General features: G+C 44.3%; 1 protein-coding gene across 1 annotated transcript in view; it reads left to right on the top strand.

Moving 5' to 3' along the window:
* Positions 1-8,893, top strand: part of PATL1 (protein associated with topoisomerase II homolog 1 (yeast)) — a 34,992-nt gene extending 26,099 nt beyond the window's left edge. Inside the window, exons 15-19 of the mRNA XM_006900438.1 lie at positions 3,059-3,218; positions 7,369-7,524; positions 8,262-8,353; positions 8,445-8,594; positions 8,872-8,893. Of these exons, the coding sequence (XP_006900500.1) occupies positions 3,059-3,218; positions 7,369-7,524; positions 8,262-8,353; positions 8,445-8,594; positions 8,872-8,893 (580 nt within the window). The remainder of the gene's footprint in view (positions 1-3,058; positions 3,219-7,368; positions 7,525-8,261; positions 8,354-8,444; positions 8,595-8,871) is intronic.
* Positions 8,894-11,805: the final 2,912 nt, after the last annotated feature.

Below are 11,805 nucleotides of genomic sequence, written 5' to 3'. Positions count from 1 at the left end.
CAGATCTGACTGGTACAGGAGGAGATTGTCCCTCCTTCCCCGGCAGAGCATCTGGTGGATTCGAACCGTTCGCCTCTGGGATTGTAGTTGCAGCTCCTTGCCACTAGGCCACCAGAGCTCCCCTAAATACATCCTTATTGACTGTGGTTTACACTCAGGTTCATTCTTTGTTGTTTTGGGAGGTGTTTGGTTTTTCATTTTTTTAAATTGTAATTTAGGTAAAAACAGATCGTTTCCCACACACCCACTTGGGTACATTTTGCTTCATGGCACTGGCTGCAACCCTTTTCATGTAACAGCACTCTTCCACTTCCTCCCTGGCTACCCCTCCACTCATCCTCCTTCACTTCCGCTTCCTTCCTGCCTCTGAGCTTCATTTTTGGGTCAGTGTTATACTTTTGGTCTCCTGTCGTTGATTGTAGTTTGTGGGGTGCTATTTTCTCCCTATTATTTACTTTATAGAGTTGTCTATTTAGCTGAAAGTTAACCCTAGGAAAAGGCTCAGTTCTAAGCTTAAAGGATGTTGAGTTTCACAGTCTGGGAACTCCACCATGTCTGTCAGACTAGAGGTCTACTCTTCTTTAGGATTTAGAGTTTGGTTCTGTACAGTTTTTCCCCTCCTTGTGTGTTCAGGACCTTCAGTTGTGATCATGATCCAAGCTGTTGGTGTTGGTAGCTGGGCGCCATCTAGTCCTGGTCTGAGTCGTGGAGGCTGGTTGAAGTGGCCCAGGAGATCTTGGGACTCATTATTCCCTTGCAGCAGCAGCTGTTGTTGTTAGAGACCTTCATGTCCACCACAACTCCTAGCAGCCCTGGAAACAAATCTGAGTCCCAGCCTCAAAATTTCTAATATCCCTGAGTCTTGTCTTTTCTTCACTCATCTTTGCTCTGAACAAGGAGGAATTAATAGTTTAAACAACTAGTTTGAGACTAATAGTTTAAACTAATAAGAGAGCTGGGCAATGACTAAGGATGATAGAAGAATCAGTGCCTTCAAGTTGTGGTGCTAGAGAAGGGTCTTGAACATACCATAGACCACCAAGAAAACAAATATGTCTGTTTTAGAGATGGTGAAACCAAGTTTCTCCTTGGAAGCTAGGATTTGGAAGCTCTGTCTCGAATACCTTGTGGGCAGGCCAGGAGGCACTGGTCCTTGGAGAAGGCTATCATTCTCGGAAGCGTGGATGGACAGCGCAGAAGAGCAATACTCCAGATGAGATGGATTGATACAGTGACTAGAGCAGTGGGGTTGGTGTGTCCTAGTCAGTGAGACTGGCTCAGGACAGAGCAGGCTTCAGAGCTACTGTACAGGGGGTCACTATGAGTCACAGGCGACTCGACGACGGCATATAACTACAACAACAACAAACAACAGTGGCCATCTGAGGGCATCCACTTGTCAACTTCTAATATCCCCGTGTTTGTTGGTTGTCTCAGTGTCTTTGGTCTAGTGTCTGTTCGTCAGATTGTTTCTATGTGTTGTTAAGGTGTTGAAATGTTCTTTAATTAGAAGAGATCAGGCTCTTGTCAGATACATCATTTTCAAAAAATGTTCTCAAGTTTTCAGGTTCTCCTTTTATCCTTTTGGAGACAGAGTTACATTTTCTGAGGTCTAGTCCCCTTATCTTTTAGTAAATTTTTAGTTCTTTTTGATAGTCATGTATACCATAAATTTGAGCTTCTATATTTGCCCCTATTTTTACTTTGTGGATTTATATTTTCCATTTCGGTCATTATAGTACCTCTTAAGTTAATTTTTGTATGTGGTGTGATCCTGTTTCATTTTTCTGCAAAAGCAGCGTTTGTTTCAGAGCTTATCTTTTGCCCATTTCATGTGTTTGAGCCCTTTGTCTGTGGGTTGTACAGTGACCTCTGGGTTCTCGGTTCTAGTCCATTGATCCATCATGATGCCAGTACCACGCTGTTTCAACAACTGGGGTCGGATAGTAGGTTTGGGGATCTGGAAATGTGAAACCTCTGCTTTGTTTTCTCTTCTTTGGTTACTGGGGGTGGGGAGAGGTGTCTCTTTTTATATAAAATTATTTCTTAGGGTTTTTTATCTCTTTAATGAATAATGATAGAATCTTACTGCGTTATATGTGTAGGTCACTTTGGGTAGTATTTACATTTTCATCATGTTACATCATCCTATCTGTGAACCTAGTGTGTAATCTCCCTTTCTCTAGGTCTCCAGGTTGCTTTGTTTTGTACTTCTCTTTGTAGAAGTCTTTTGTGTCTCTGGTTAGATTTATTCCTAAGATTTTAATCTTTTAGATAGCTATTATAAATGGTACTATTTTCCTGATTTCTTTTTCAGAGTTCCTACTGAACTTATTGTCCACAATAAGTTGTTAAGTGAAGAAGATAAAATTACAGAGTTCTGTGAATTTGATAGGCCTGTGTGTGTTTGTGTGTATTTATTGTGGTAACAGAACATTTGCCGTTTTCACAAGCCTCCCATGCTTGTTCAGTGACGTTAAGTATATGTATCCTGTTGTTTAACCATCACTATTTACTAGGTCCCAATTTTTCCATCATCACTTAGGCCCTTTTATTTATGAAAGGAAAAAATACAGGTATTTCACAACAGTATGGGCTTGTGGTATATTCCCTGGGGAGTTGCGTGACTACCCTGAAGGCAAGGCCTCTCACACTTCAAATCCATGGGTGCTTCCACAGGAGAAGGCTGGCCGATCTTCCGTGCAGTTTAAATCCTTGGAAACCTACTTCAGGGGTTAGGAGTGTCCTGTTCTTGCTTCTGTATATTTTCTCGTGTTGCTAGAAATCTGAGTCTGACCAGACTTTTGAATTTAAAATGATTTGCTGTTATTTGTGAAATTTAAATTTATTTTCTCTGTGTGTGGTGGGTTTTGGTTTTTGTTTGGTTTTGGGGGGTTTTTTGGTGGCTATTGAAGTAATCCTAACCCTTTGTAGTTCAGATGATTATAGTCAAAGCACTTCACAGTCTAGCCTCTAAAGTCTAGCGTCTTAAGAGGGGAAATGAGGGTTTCTTACATTTCTTTTGCTGACCTAACTTGACATTCTCCTTCTCCTGCAGGCCAAGCGATGACCACTTTGTACAGATCATGTGTATCCGGAAAGGGAAGAGAATGGTTGCCCGTATTCTTCCTTTCCTCTCCACAGAGCAAGCCGCTGACATTCTCATGACAACAGCCAGGAACCTCCCTTTCCTTATCAAGAAGGATGCACAAGATGAGGTGATTAATGGCTAAGGCTCAGCGTAATAAAACGATGCGAGGAAAGCTGAAAGTTCTGACAGATGACAAGCTGAGGAAGGAGTATATGATCCCTGGGAAATAAACTATGCTAGAATGTGCTTTATTAGGTTTTTGTTATAGTGGGATCTCTGGTGGCCTTGCTGTGAGGAGTTGCGCCGCCAACCAAAAGGCACACAGTTCGAATCCACCAGAGTCTCTGCAGGAGAAAGATGAGCCGTCTCCTCCTGTGTGACACTGCCTCTGAAAACCTACCGAAGGGTCAGCTACAAGTTGATTCCAATTCAGCGGCACAAAATAACGAATAGCAGAATGTGTTAGGACATGAAAGAGCTAGAAATCCTTCGGTAGATTCCTGACATTTTAACATCTTCAGAAGAATGGGAAGTATAGGTCTCATTAGAAAAAATAAAATGAGATGAAACGAGTACATTTTTAGAAGATTCTGATAATGATCAGTGGAGGAAAATTTTAAGGATTTGAGCTTTAGCATTCAAAATCAGGGACCCACCTAAAGAGTGGCAGGTGCCTCTGAGTGGGTGAGGGCAGCTGCAGTGAGGGCAGGCCTTAGCTCGTCACTGTCTCAGTGGAAGCAGGTTTAAGGGCATTTCCTTCGCTGCCTGTGTTTGTAGACACGTCTGTGCACCAGGCCCTGTTTGGGGCCCTTGGTTTTGTCGTTGCCATTGACTCAGTCCAACTTGCAGCAGCTCCACGTCCAGCAGAGTGCTGCTGTCAGGCGTGTGCACTCCTTGCTGCTGGCCTTGAGCGCTCCTCACCACTGCTGCTGCAGCTGCTGCCAGACCCTCTCGCTGAGGATCTTCTGATTTGCTGGCCCTGTAGTTGACCAAGCATGCTGGCCTTCTCCAGGGACTGGTCCCTCCTGATAACAACATGCCCAGTGTGAGTGAGACCAAGTCTCAGCCTCCTCTTCTGAGCAGCTCTCTCTCTATGGCTGCGGTTCTTCTAACATGGATTTGTTCATTCGCCAGGAAGTTTCTGGTTTATTAAATAACCTTTGCCAGCACCATCATCTGTCAGGTCTTCTCTTCAGATTTATTGTCCAGTTCTAATATGCTTATGAGGCCATTGTCAGACACACATTAGTCATCAGAATGACATGTTTGCTTAGAACACTTTAAATTTGCCCAATGCAATATGTCATTTGGTATTTTTCTTTTCATTCTACTCCCATGGGCATTTGATCCACATAAAATCAAATCCTTGACAACTGAATGTTGTCTCCGTTTATCATGCTGCCCACTGGTCCAGTTGTGAAGACTGTTGTTTTCTTTATGTTGGGATGTAATCTGTAATGAAGGCTGTGGGTTTTTCTCTTCTTTCCATTTTGAGCAAGCAAGATTGTATCATCTGAGTATCATTGGTTGTTAATGAATCTTTCTCCAGGTCTTATGCTGTGGTGGTTTTTCTTGTGGCAGGGGGACATGTGTGGTTTTATTTTTTCAAATAGTGTCCCATATTATTTGCTCTAAGCATATAGGTTGAATAAATACGGTACTGTGCACTAGGAAACAAAACAACACCCCTACCTTTAGGTAACTATATGCTAGTGAGGAAACCATGGTTAAGTATAAAGAGGAAATCCTTGCCTGCAAACATTAGAAACTGATAGATCATGTCCCTGAATACCAGTTCTTTAAACTTCTAAGTAACAGCTAGTTCCACACCTAACGCATGAAATGTGCAAGACGATCCTGGATGATCTTGTGCCAGAAAGCAGAGAAGCTAAGAGGCTCCGAGGGCCCTTGTTTGAAGCTGCAGAAGCCACCCTTGAAAGGATTCCTGTTGGTCTGAAATGGGATGATTGGTAGCAGAATGAAAAATAGGAACCAATTAAATGCGTTTAATGTCTTCATAATGATAACACATACCAAAAAAAAAAAAATGGGTGACCTTAAGCAATTGCTTAATCCAGTCATCATTCTAAAAAATTGAAAAGCAGTCTGTCCTGTTTTCTAGTGTGAACCAAATTACAAAGTAGCCACAGTTAACGATACAAAGATTTCCTGTGTAGAAGTCTAGTTAATAAATGCAAGAGAAATGAAAAAAATTAGAACATCACCCTTCTGCACCCTTTACTGGGCAGATCGCTCAGTCGTTTTAAGCATCAGTCATTACTGGTGCTGAAAGCCTCGGGGTGTGGTTGGTGTGGAATTCTACAATGGGGAGAGCGGTGGGTACACTGCTAGGAGTGGAGTAGGCCGGTGCCACGGGCTTCTCGGTGTGCTGAACTTGAAAGCACGCTCCAGGACCTGGACATTTTCCTTCCCCTTCCCCTGATTGAACCAGAATTTTTTTTCTTTTTTTTTTTTCTTTTCAACTTCTTGCTTTAATCCTCTGTGGTGGGACAAGTCAGGTACAGAGGAACCAATTAGATGACAGCACAGAAAGCAGTAGCCAATTCTAGGCTTTAGAGCAAATGACCCTGTTTTCTTTAACAATCAAGGCATGAGGAAAGACAATGGAAAGTGCAAAGGACTTGTTGAGGGTTAAGGAGCCGCATCAGCCTCCTGGACACTTGTGATTCTTGTTTGAATCATTAGGACAAATAAGCTGCTGAAGTCATTTTTTTAAACAATTGGAGAAATTGGAAGAGACATTGAATGGTACTGTTAAAGACACAACTGAAATATTTATGGACAAAATAGTGGAGGGGATATAGTTTTAAAGAAGTTGGCAAAATGTTGGCAATTTGATCGTTGGTGGGATTGAGTAATGGGTACGTGGGCTGCATTGCATTGTTCTCTGTCCCTTCATAGGTGTTAAATGTCCGTCGCAAAAATTCAGTTTAAAATAGGCCACAAAAAATGGTCTGTCTTCCTCTCTACCTTTCAACACCATTTAAGGTAAAACCAACAGATGTGTTTTATACCATGAATATTGATTTCTGGTATTAAAACTTCTTTATATTGATTGAGGGTGCTCTGATGTGTTCATGGGTAAGGCATTGCACTCCCAGCCCAAAGGCAGGCAGTTCAGATCTACTCACCACTCTGCAGGAGAAAGACGGGCAATCTCCCTTGTGATTTACAGCCTCTGAAAACCCGCAAGAGGGTCAGCTAGGAGTCGCTGCTGTCTTGATGGCCGTGAGTGAGTTGAGTGAAGTAGCCTAGTAGGTAGAGAGCTGCATTGCCAGCCCAGAAGCAGGCAGTTTGAATCCACCAGCTGCTCTGCAGGAAAAAGGTAGCCAGTCTCCTCCTGTGCGATTTATAGCCTCTGAAATCTGAAAACCCAGTAAAGCGTCCACTATGAGTTGATTCCAGCTCAACTCAGAGTTATTATTGGCAACAAGTTACTGTTGACTTGGTAGCACTATCTTTTCATTTCCCAGTCTGGGCCATGTAGTAAAAAGAACTTAATGACTGGAAGACTAGACTTGAAGTGATTAGATTCTCATTTCAGCTACTAGCTGTGTGACTCTTGTTTTCTATCTCAAAGGTAGTTCATCACACAGGAGGAGATTGCCCATCTTTCTCTTGCAGAGCAGGTTTGGAACTTTGTGCCTTCTGGATTGCACACAGCTTCTTACCACTAGGCCACCAGAACTCCCTGTGGGCTCTTCAGACATTGTTTATCTCTAATTCTGTTACCTATTGAGTAACAATCTAACTTCTTGTCAGTAGCTTCTGTGAGGATAAAATAAGATACAGTTGCATCTAGAAATACTTCTCAGTTCAGTCTGTAGCACTCTGAACTGGTACTTTTTTTTTTGGTGCTTACTGTATAGTGCAATTTCTGCTTCACTTGTATCCCTGAGGATCTGTATCTTATTTACCCTCTGTTTTTAGCACATAGTAGGCATTTAAATATCTGTAGTGTTAATTACTGATGTTTTGTTGTTACAGAAATCATGCCATGCATGTGAGAAGTTCCCTCCCACCATTGCTTTAACACTCTGCCCCAGGTTTCCAGAATAAACTGAGATGAAAAAGTCCTGGTAGCGACTTCACAACCCACTGTTAAGATCCTGCTAACCCGGTCTCTCTTGCTTCTCTAGACTTGCCCCAAATAGCTGAGTGTGCCGCTGAGTATCTGCTGTCCTGGCCGCCGCTGGATGGTGTTGTCTGGGAAGCAGCAGTTGCTGGGCTGTGACGCGTCATCTGTTCTTTTGCAGGTGCTGCCATGCTTACTGAGTCCCTTCTCTCTCCTCCTCTATCATCTGCCATCAGTGACTGTCACCAGCCTTCTGCAACAGCTAATGAACCTACCTCAGAGTGCAGCGGCACCAGCGCCCTCCAACCCTCACCTCACCGCTGTGCTCCAGAACAAGGTGCTCTGGCCCTTCCAGACCCGAACTTCACGGCTGCTCCAGCTCTCACTGCTTCTGGAAGAGGCCTCCTTGGGCCTTGGGTTGCGTTCCATTGCTCGTGGCAGAGTCTGGCTTGAGTAGTGGCTTCACTAGAACAGACCTTTCGTATGTGGTGGGAAGTAAATCTAACATGGTGCGGCCACCGTCGCTGGGGGTCCACGCTGCTTCAGTGTGTCCTCTCTGCCGTCCTCGGCAGTGGCTTCCTGTCCGTGATCCCAGTTGAGGTTTAGCTTTCTGCTAGGAAGTATGTGAGTGCAGAGAGTAACTGCTGTTCCTCCTCATCCTCCGCTGTCCGAAAGTTCTAGCCGCGTTCTGCTGATGCTCGGCCTCATTGGCCAGGAGTTAGTCACAACCACAGAGAAGGCTGCAAAAATTAGTTTCCTTTAAAAAAAATTCTTTTTAATCCACTTGTGTGCCTGTAATTGAAAGCCTGGACTCCTGTCACCTGATGGCGGAAGAACTTGGTTCTCAGGGTGCCGAGGAGCTGCAGCAGGGGCCGCGGACGTCAGGGCTTAGTTGGCAGAAGCAAGGGAAAGGCCCGGCCCCTGGTTTGTGACGATTCGCTCTTTGTCACAGAAAACGCAGCTGTGGGGTCCTTGTGGTTTGGTGCCCTTCCCCAGTCCGTGCCAGGATCCCCTCCCCGGGTGGTAGAGGGTTAGGTGTGGGGTCGACTTTAATCCCTTCATCTCCCCTTGTAGTTTGGCCTGTCACTGCTCCTTGTCGTCCTGAGCCGCGGGGAAGACCTGCAGAGTTCAGACCCTGCTGCAGAATCCACACAGAACAACCAGTGGTCAGTCTGGGCCCCGCTGCTCCCTTCCTTTGCGTTCTTTTCAGTGCTTTGTCCTGTCCTGTCTCATGTTGTTGTGGGTTTTCCCTGTCAGGACAGAGGTGATGTTCATGGCAACCCGAGAGCTGCTCCGCATGCCCCAGGCAGCCGTGGCCAAGCCCATCTCCAGACCCACAAACCTCGGGTCTCTCTTCTCACGCTACGTGGATCAGCGAAAGCTGAACCTGCTGGAGACGAAACTGCAGTAAGTTTGCAACGAGACCACAGCTCACCGCAGTTGGCTCTTTGTAGGGACTGAGAGGGGACAGTGAAACTGAGTTTGGTGGAGAAGATAAAAAAGACTTTTGCCAAATATTTTAATGTTCTGCATCAGTAGCACCCTAGAAGAAGTTGACTAAATGCTCAGGAAAGAGAGAGGTCTAATTCCTAGGAGTTTATAACTTTAATGCCAAAGAATACTTGTCTGTCTTGATTTATTTACGTGTATGGACTTCCTGTCTCTCTCTCTCTTTCACCCTCAGGCTAGTTCAGGGGATACGATAAAAGATCTCCAGCTGCGTCCAGAACCTCCTTTTGGCTGCCGCCTCTGCACTGCTCCTGTCACCAATGGAGTGTTTTTAATGAGGGTGGGAAGGTAGCTTATTCCCCAAAGCAAAAAGTCTTTTGGGATCGATTCCTGTTTACAGGGATTGTCTCTAAATGCCAGGTATTTCCCCACTGCTCTGAGAACTTGGCTGGGCGATACTCCTGCTGGTTTCTTCTTACCTTCTCTGTTACAATTCTGCATGTCCTACTTTTACTCAATTCGCAATTTTGCATTTTCTTTGCCCTAGAGACACAAATGATATAATCTCTCCCTACTGCCCCTACTCCAGTTCAGGGTAGATTGTAGCCTGCCAAAGGATTCCTTCCCTCATCCCAGTGGAGTCTTTTTTCATTGTCCCGTATTAATATGACTATAGGAGAGCCAATTAAGTAGAAATTGACACATATCTACACACAGAGAGACACTTAACACTTCTGTACATACATTTCTGTAGCTTCCGGAGGGTCTTTAAAGAATGGATTTTAAATTGGGGAAAATACTTTGTGGCATAGCCCTCTCCTAATTTTAATACTTTTTTTAATTACAATATTCTATTTCTAGTCCATCTCATCATTAATTTGGTGGGTTCTAGTTATTTTAATATAAATAGGGGATATGCAGCCCATTTACTAAAATCACAACAGTTAACCAGTCGAGGCCAGCACTCGGCTGAGAAGTCTTACTCTCGTCCCCGTTTTGTTCCTCTTGTTTCTGTCCACCTCAGTGGCAGCAGCACACAGTTAAGCCTTTCTTCCCCTCTCCAGCTGCCCCGAACTTGAGCCTGTCTTCTCAAGTGCAAGCAGAGCACCTGGGATGATCCTCGCGTAGAGCCTGCTTCAGCAGTGTAGGTTTCTCCACATTGACCCTGTCTTCCCGAGACGACTGCAGCAAGCCATGCTTTCACTTCTGCGTGCCCTGGGTTTTATTTGCTGTCGTGGGGAGAGATTTTCACGTTAATCGTAGAAGCTGCGTTCAGCAGTTTGCCCCTCATCTCCACGCCAAGAGCAAAGCCGCTGTCTGTGTTCCTCCACCTCCCCCAGGTCCCGTAGCCAGGAGCGGGGAGCCAGGTGTGAACCCCAGCGAGGCTGCGTGCTGTGAGACTCCTTCCACATGCCCCTTCCCATGTAGCAATCAGCCAGGCTAAGGGGCTTCGATCCCCTGTGATTACAGCTCTCATGAAAATGAAATCAATTCATTTTACCTGACTATCCTAGTCTACTTTCTGCTATTCTCACCTTTTGGAATGTAGTGGGGAGGACAGGTGATGATGATATTTGAAAGAGAGTAAACTTTTTGCACATACATGTATTGTACAACAGTAAAATCCTCCGTTAATAACCAGCTGTCTTTGTTCTCCACGCTCTCTCCTCCGTCTCCATCTCTTCCTGTCCTGTAGCCCCCGAAGCTCCACCAGCCATTTCCCAGTGACTGGCCTAACTTCCCTCTACCATCATCTACTGACTCCTTACCTTCACAACTGATCAAGTCGACACTTGATTCTTATTTTGCCTCCCTATGCTTTACCATTTTTGTTTGGTTCTAATTAATGAAAATAAAAGTTTCTAAATTTACATTTTTATAGGGTATTGTAAATAAAACAAATTGTATACTTGAAAAAAAGTCTGCTTGTATACTTTGTTACTTTTAAACACTGGTTTTAGTGCATTTCTAGTTGTTAACGTGCATTGAGTCACCTGCAACCCATAGGTACCGCATGTACAGCAGCTCTGAACCCTTCCCTGTCCTCAGCCAGTCTCATTAATTCCGACATACTGACCCAGTTACTGTATCAGTCCATCTCATCCAGGGTCTTCCTTGCCTGCACTGTTCCTCCACGCTTCTGAGCATGATATCCTTCTCCAAGGAGCCATCTCTCCTGTCCACATTCCAGTATATGTGAGATAGAGCTTCAGAATCCTTGCCTCCAAGGAGAGACTTGGTTTTACCCTCTCCAAGACCTATTTGTTTTATTGGCAGTCCCTGGTATGTTCAAGACTCTTCTCACCACAACTCGAAGGCATCTATTCTTCTGTCATCCTTAGTCATTGTCCAGCTCTCTGAAGCATAGCAAGTAACTGTGAAGACCATGGCCTGGATTAGGCGCACATTAATCTCTAGACTGACGTTGTTGCTATTCAACACTCTGGAGATGTCCCTGACAGCATATTTTCCCAGTGCAATTCATCTTTTGATTTCCTGACTGCTGGTGTTGATTTCCTGACTGCTGGTGGAGTATTGATTGTGGAGCCGAGCAAACTATAACTGCTAACAACCTCAATTTCTTCTCCATCCGTCATGGGGCTAACAACTGGCCCAGTGGTGAGAATCTTTTTTTTTCTTGATGTTGACCTTCAGTCCATAATGAAAACTACAGTCCCTGATCTGTAGCTAGCACTTTAGGTCTTCTTCGTTTCTGCAAGCAAGGATGTGTCATCTGCATATCACAGGTTGTTCATGAGTCTTCTTCCAATCTTGATGCCACATTCCTCCTCATAAAGTAAACTTAGATAAATGGGCAAACTTCTTGGTGTTGGGAATTGGTAAGAGCATCTCTGCCTAAATAGTTGACCTGTTCCATTTTGTTGTAAGGAAGATGATAATGTTCTTTAAGGAAACTTGGATACTTTTAGTCCTGCTCAGCCTCGTTTTAATAGCAAAGCAGAAGGCCACATCTTAGTAGATCAACCACACTAAGTATGTTCTGTGTCTGTCTGGCTTCAGTCATATGTATCATTTCCCCCCTCCTGATTTAATGTATCACTGCCATGGATTGCTGTCTACTTGATGGCAGTAGGCTTGGAGTTTTATTTCTTTTTTATATGGACTTTACTTTTTTTAAAGCAGTTTTGGGTTTACAGAAAGTACAGAG

This window comes from Elephantulus edwardii, unplaced genomic scaffold (genome assembly GCF_000299155.1).
Source record: "Elephantulus edwardii isolate Elephantulus edwardi_28Jun2011 unplaced genomic scaffold, EleEdw1.0 scaffold00284, whole genome shotgun sequence".
Lineage (NCBI taxonomy): Eukaryota > Metazoa > Chordata > Mammalia > Macroscelidea > Macroscelididae > Elephantulus > Elephantulus edwardii.
This window is presented reverse-complemented; position numbering and strand designations above follow the sequence as displayed.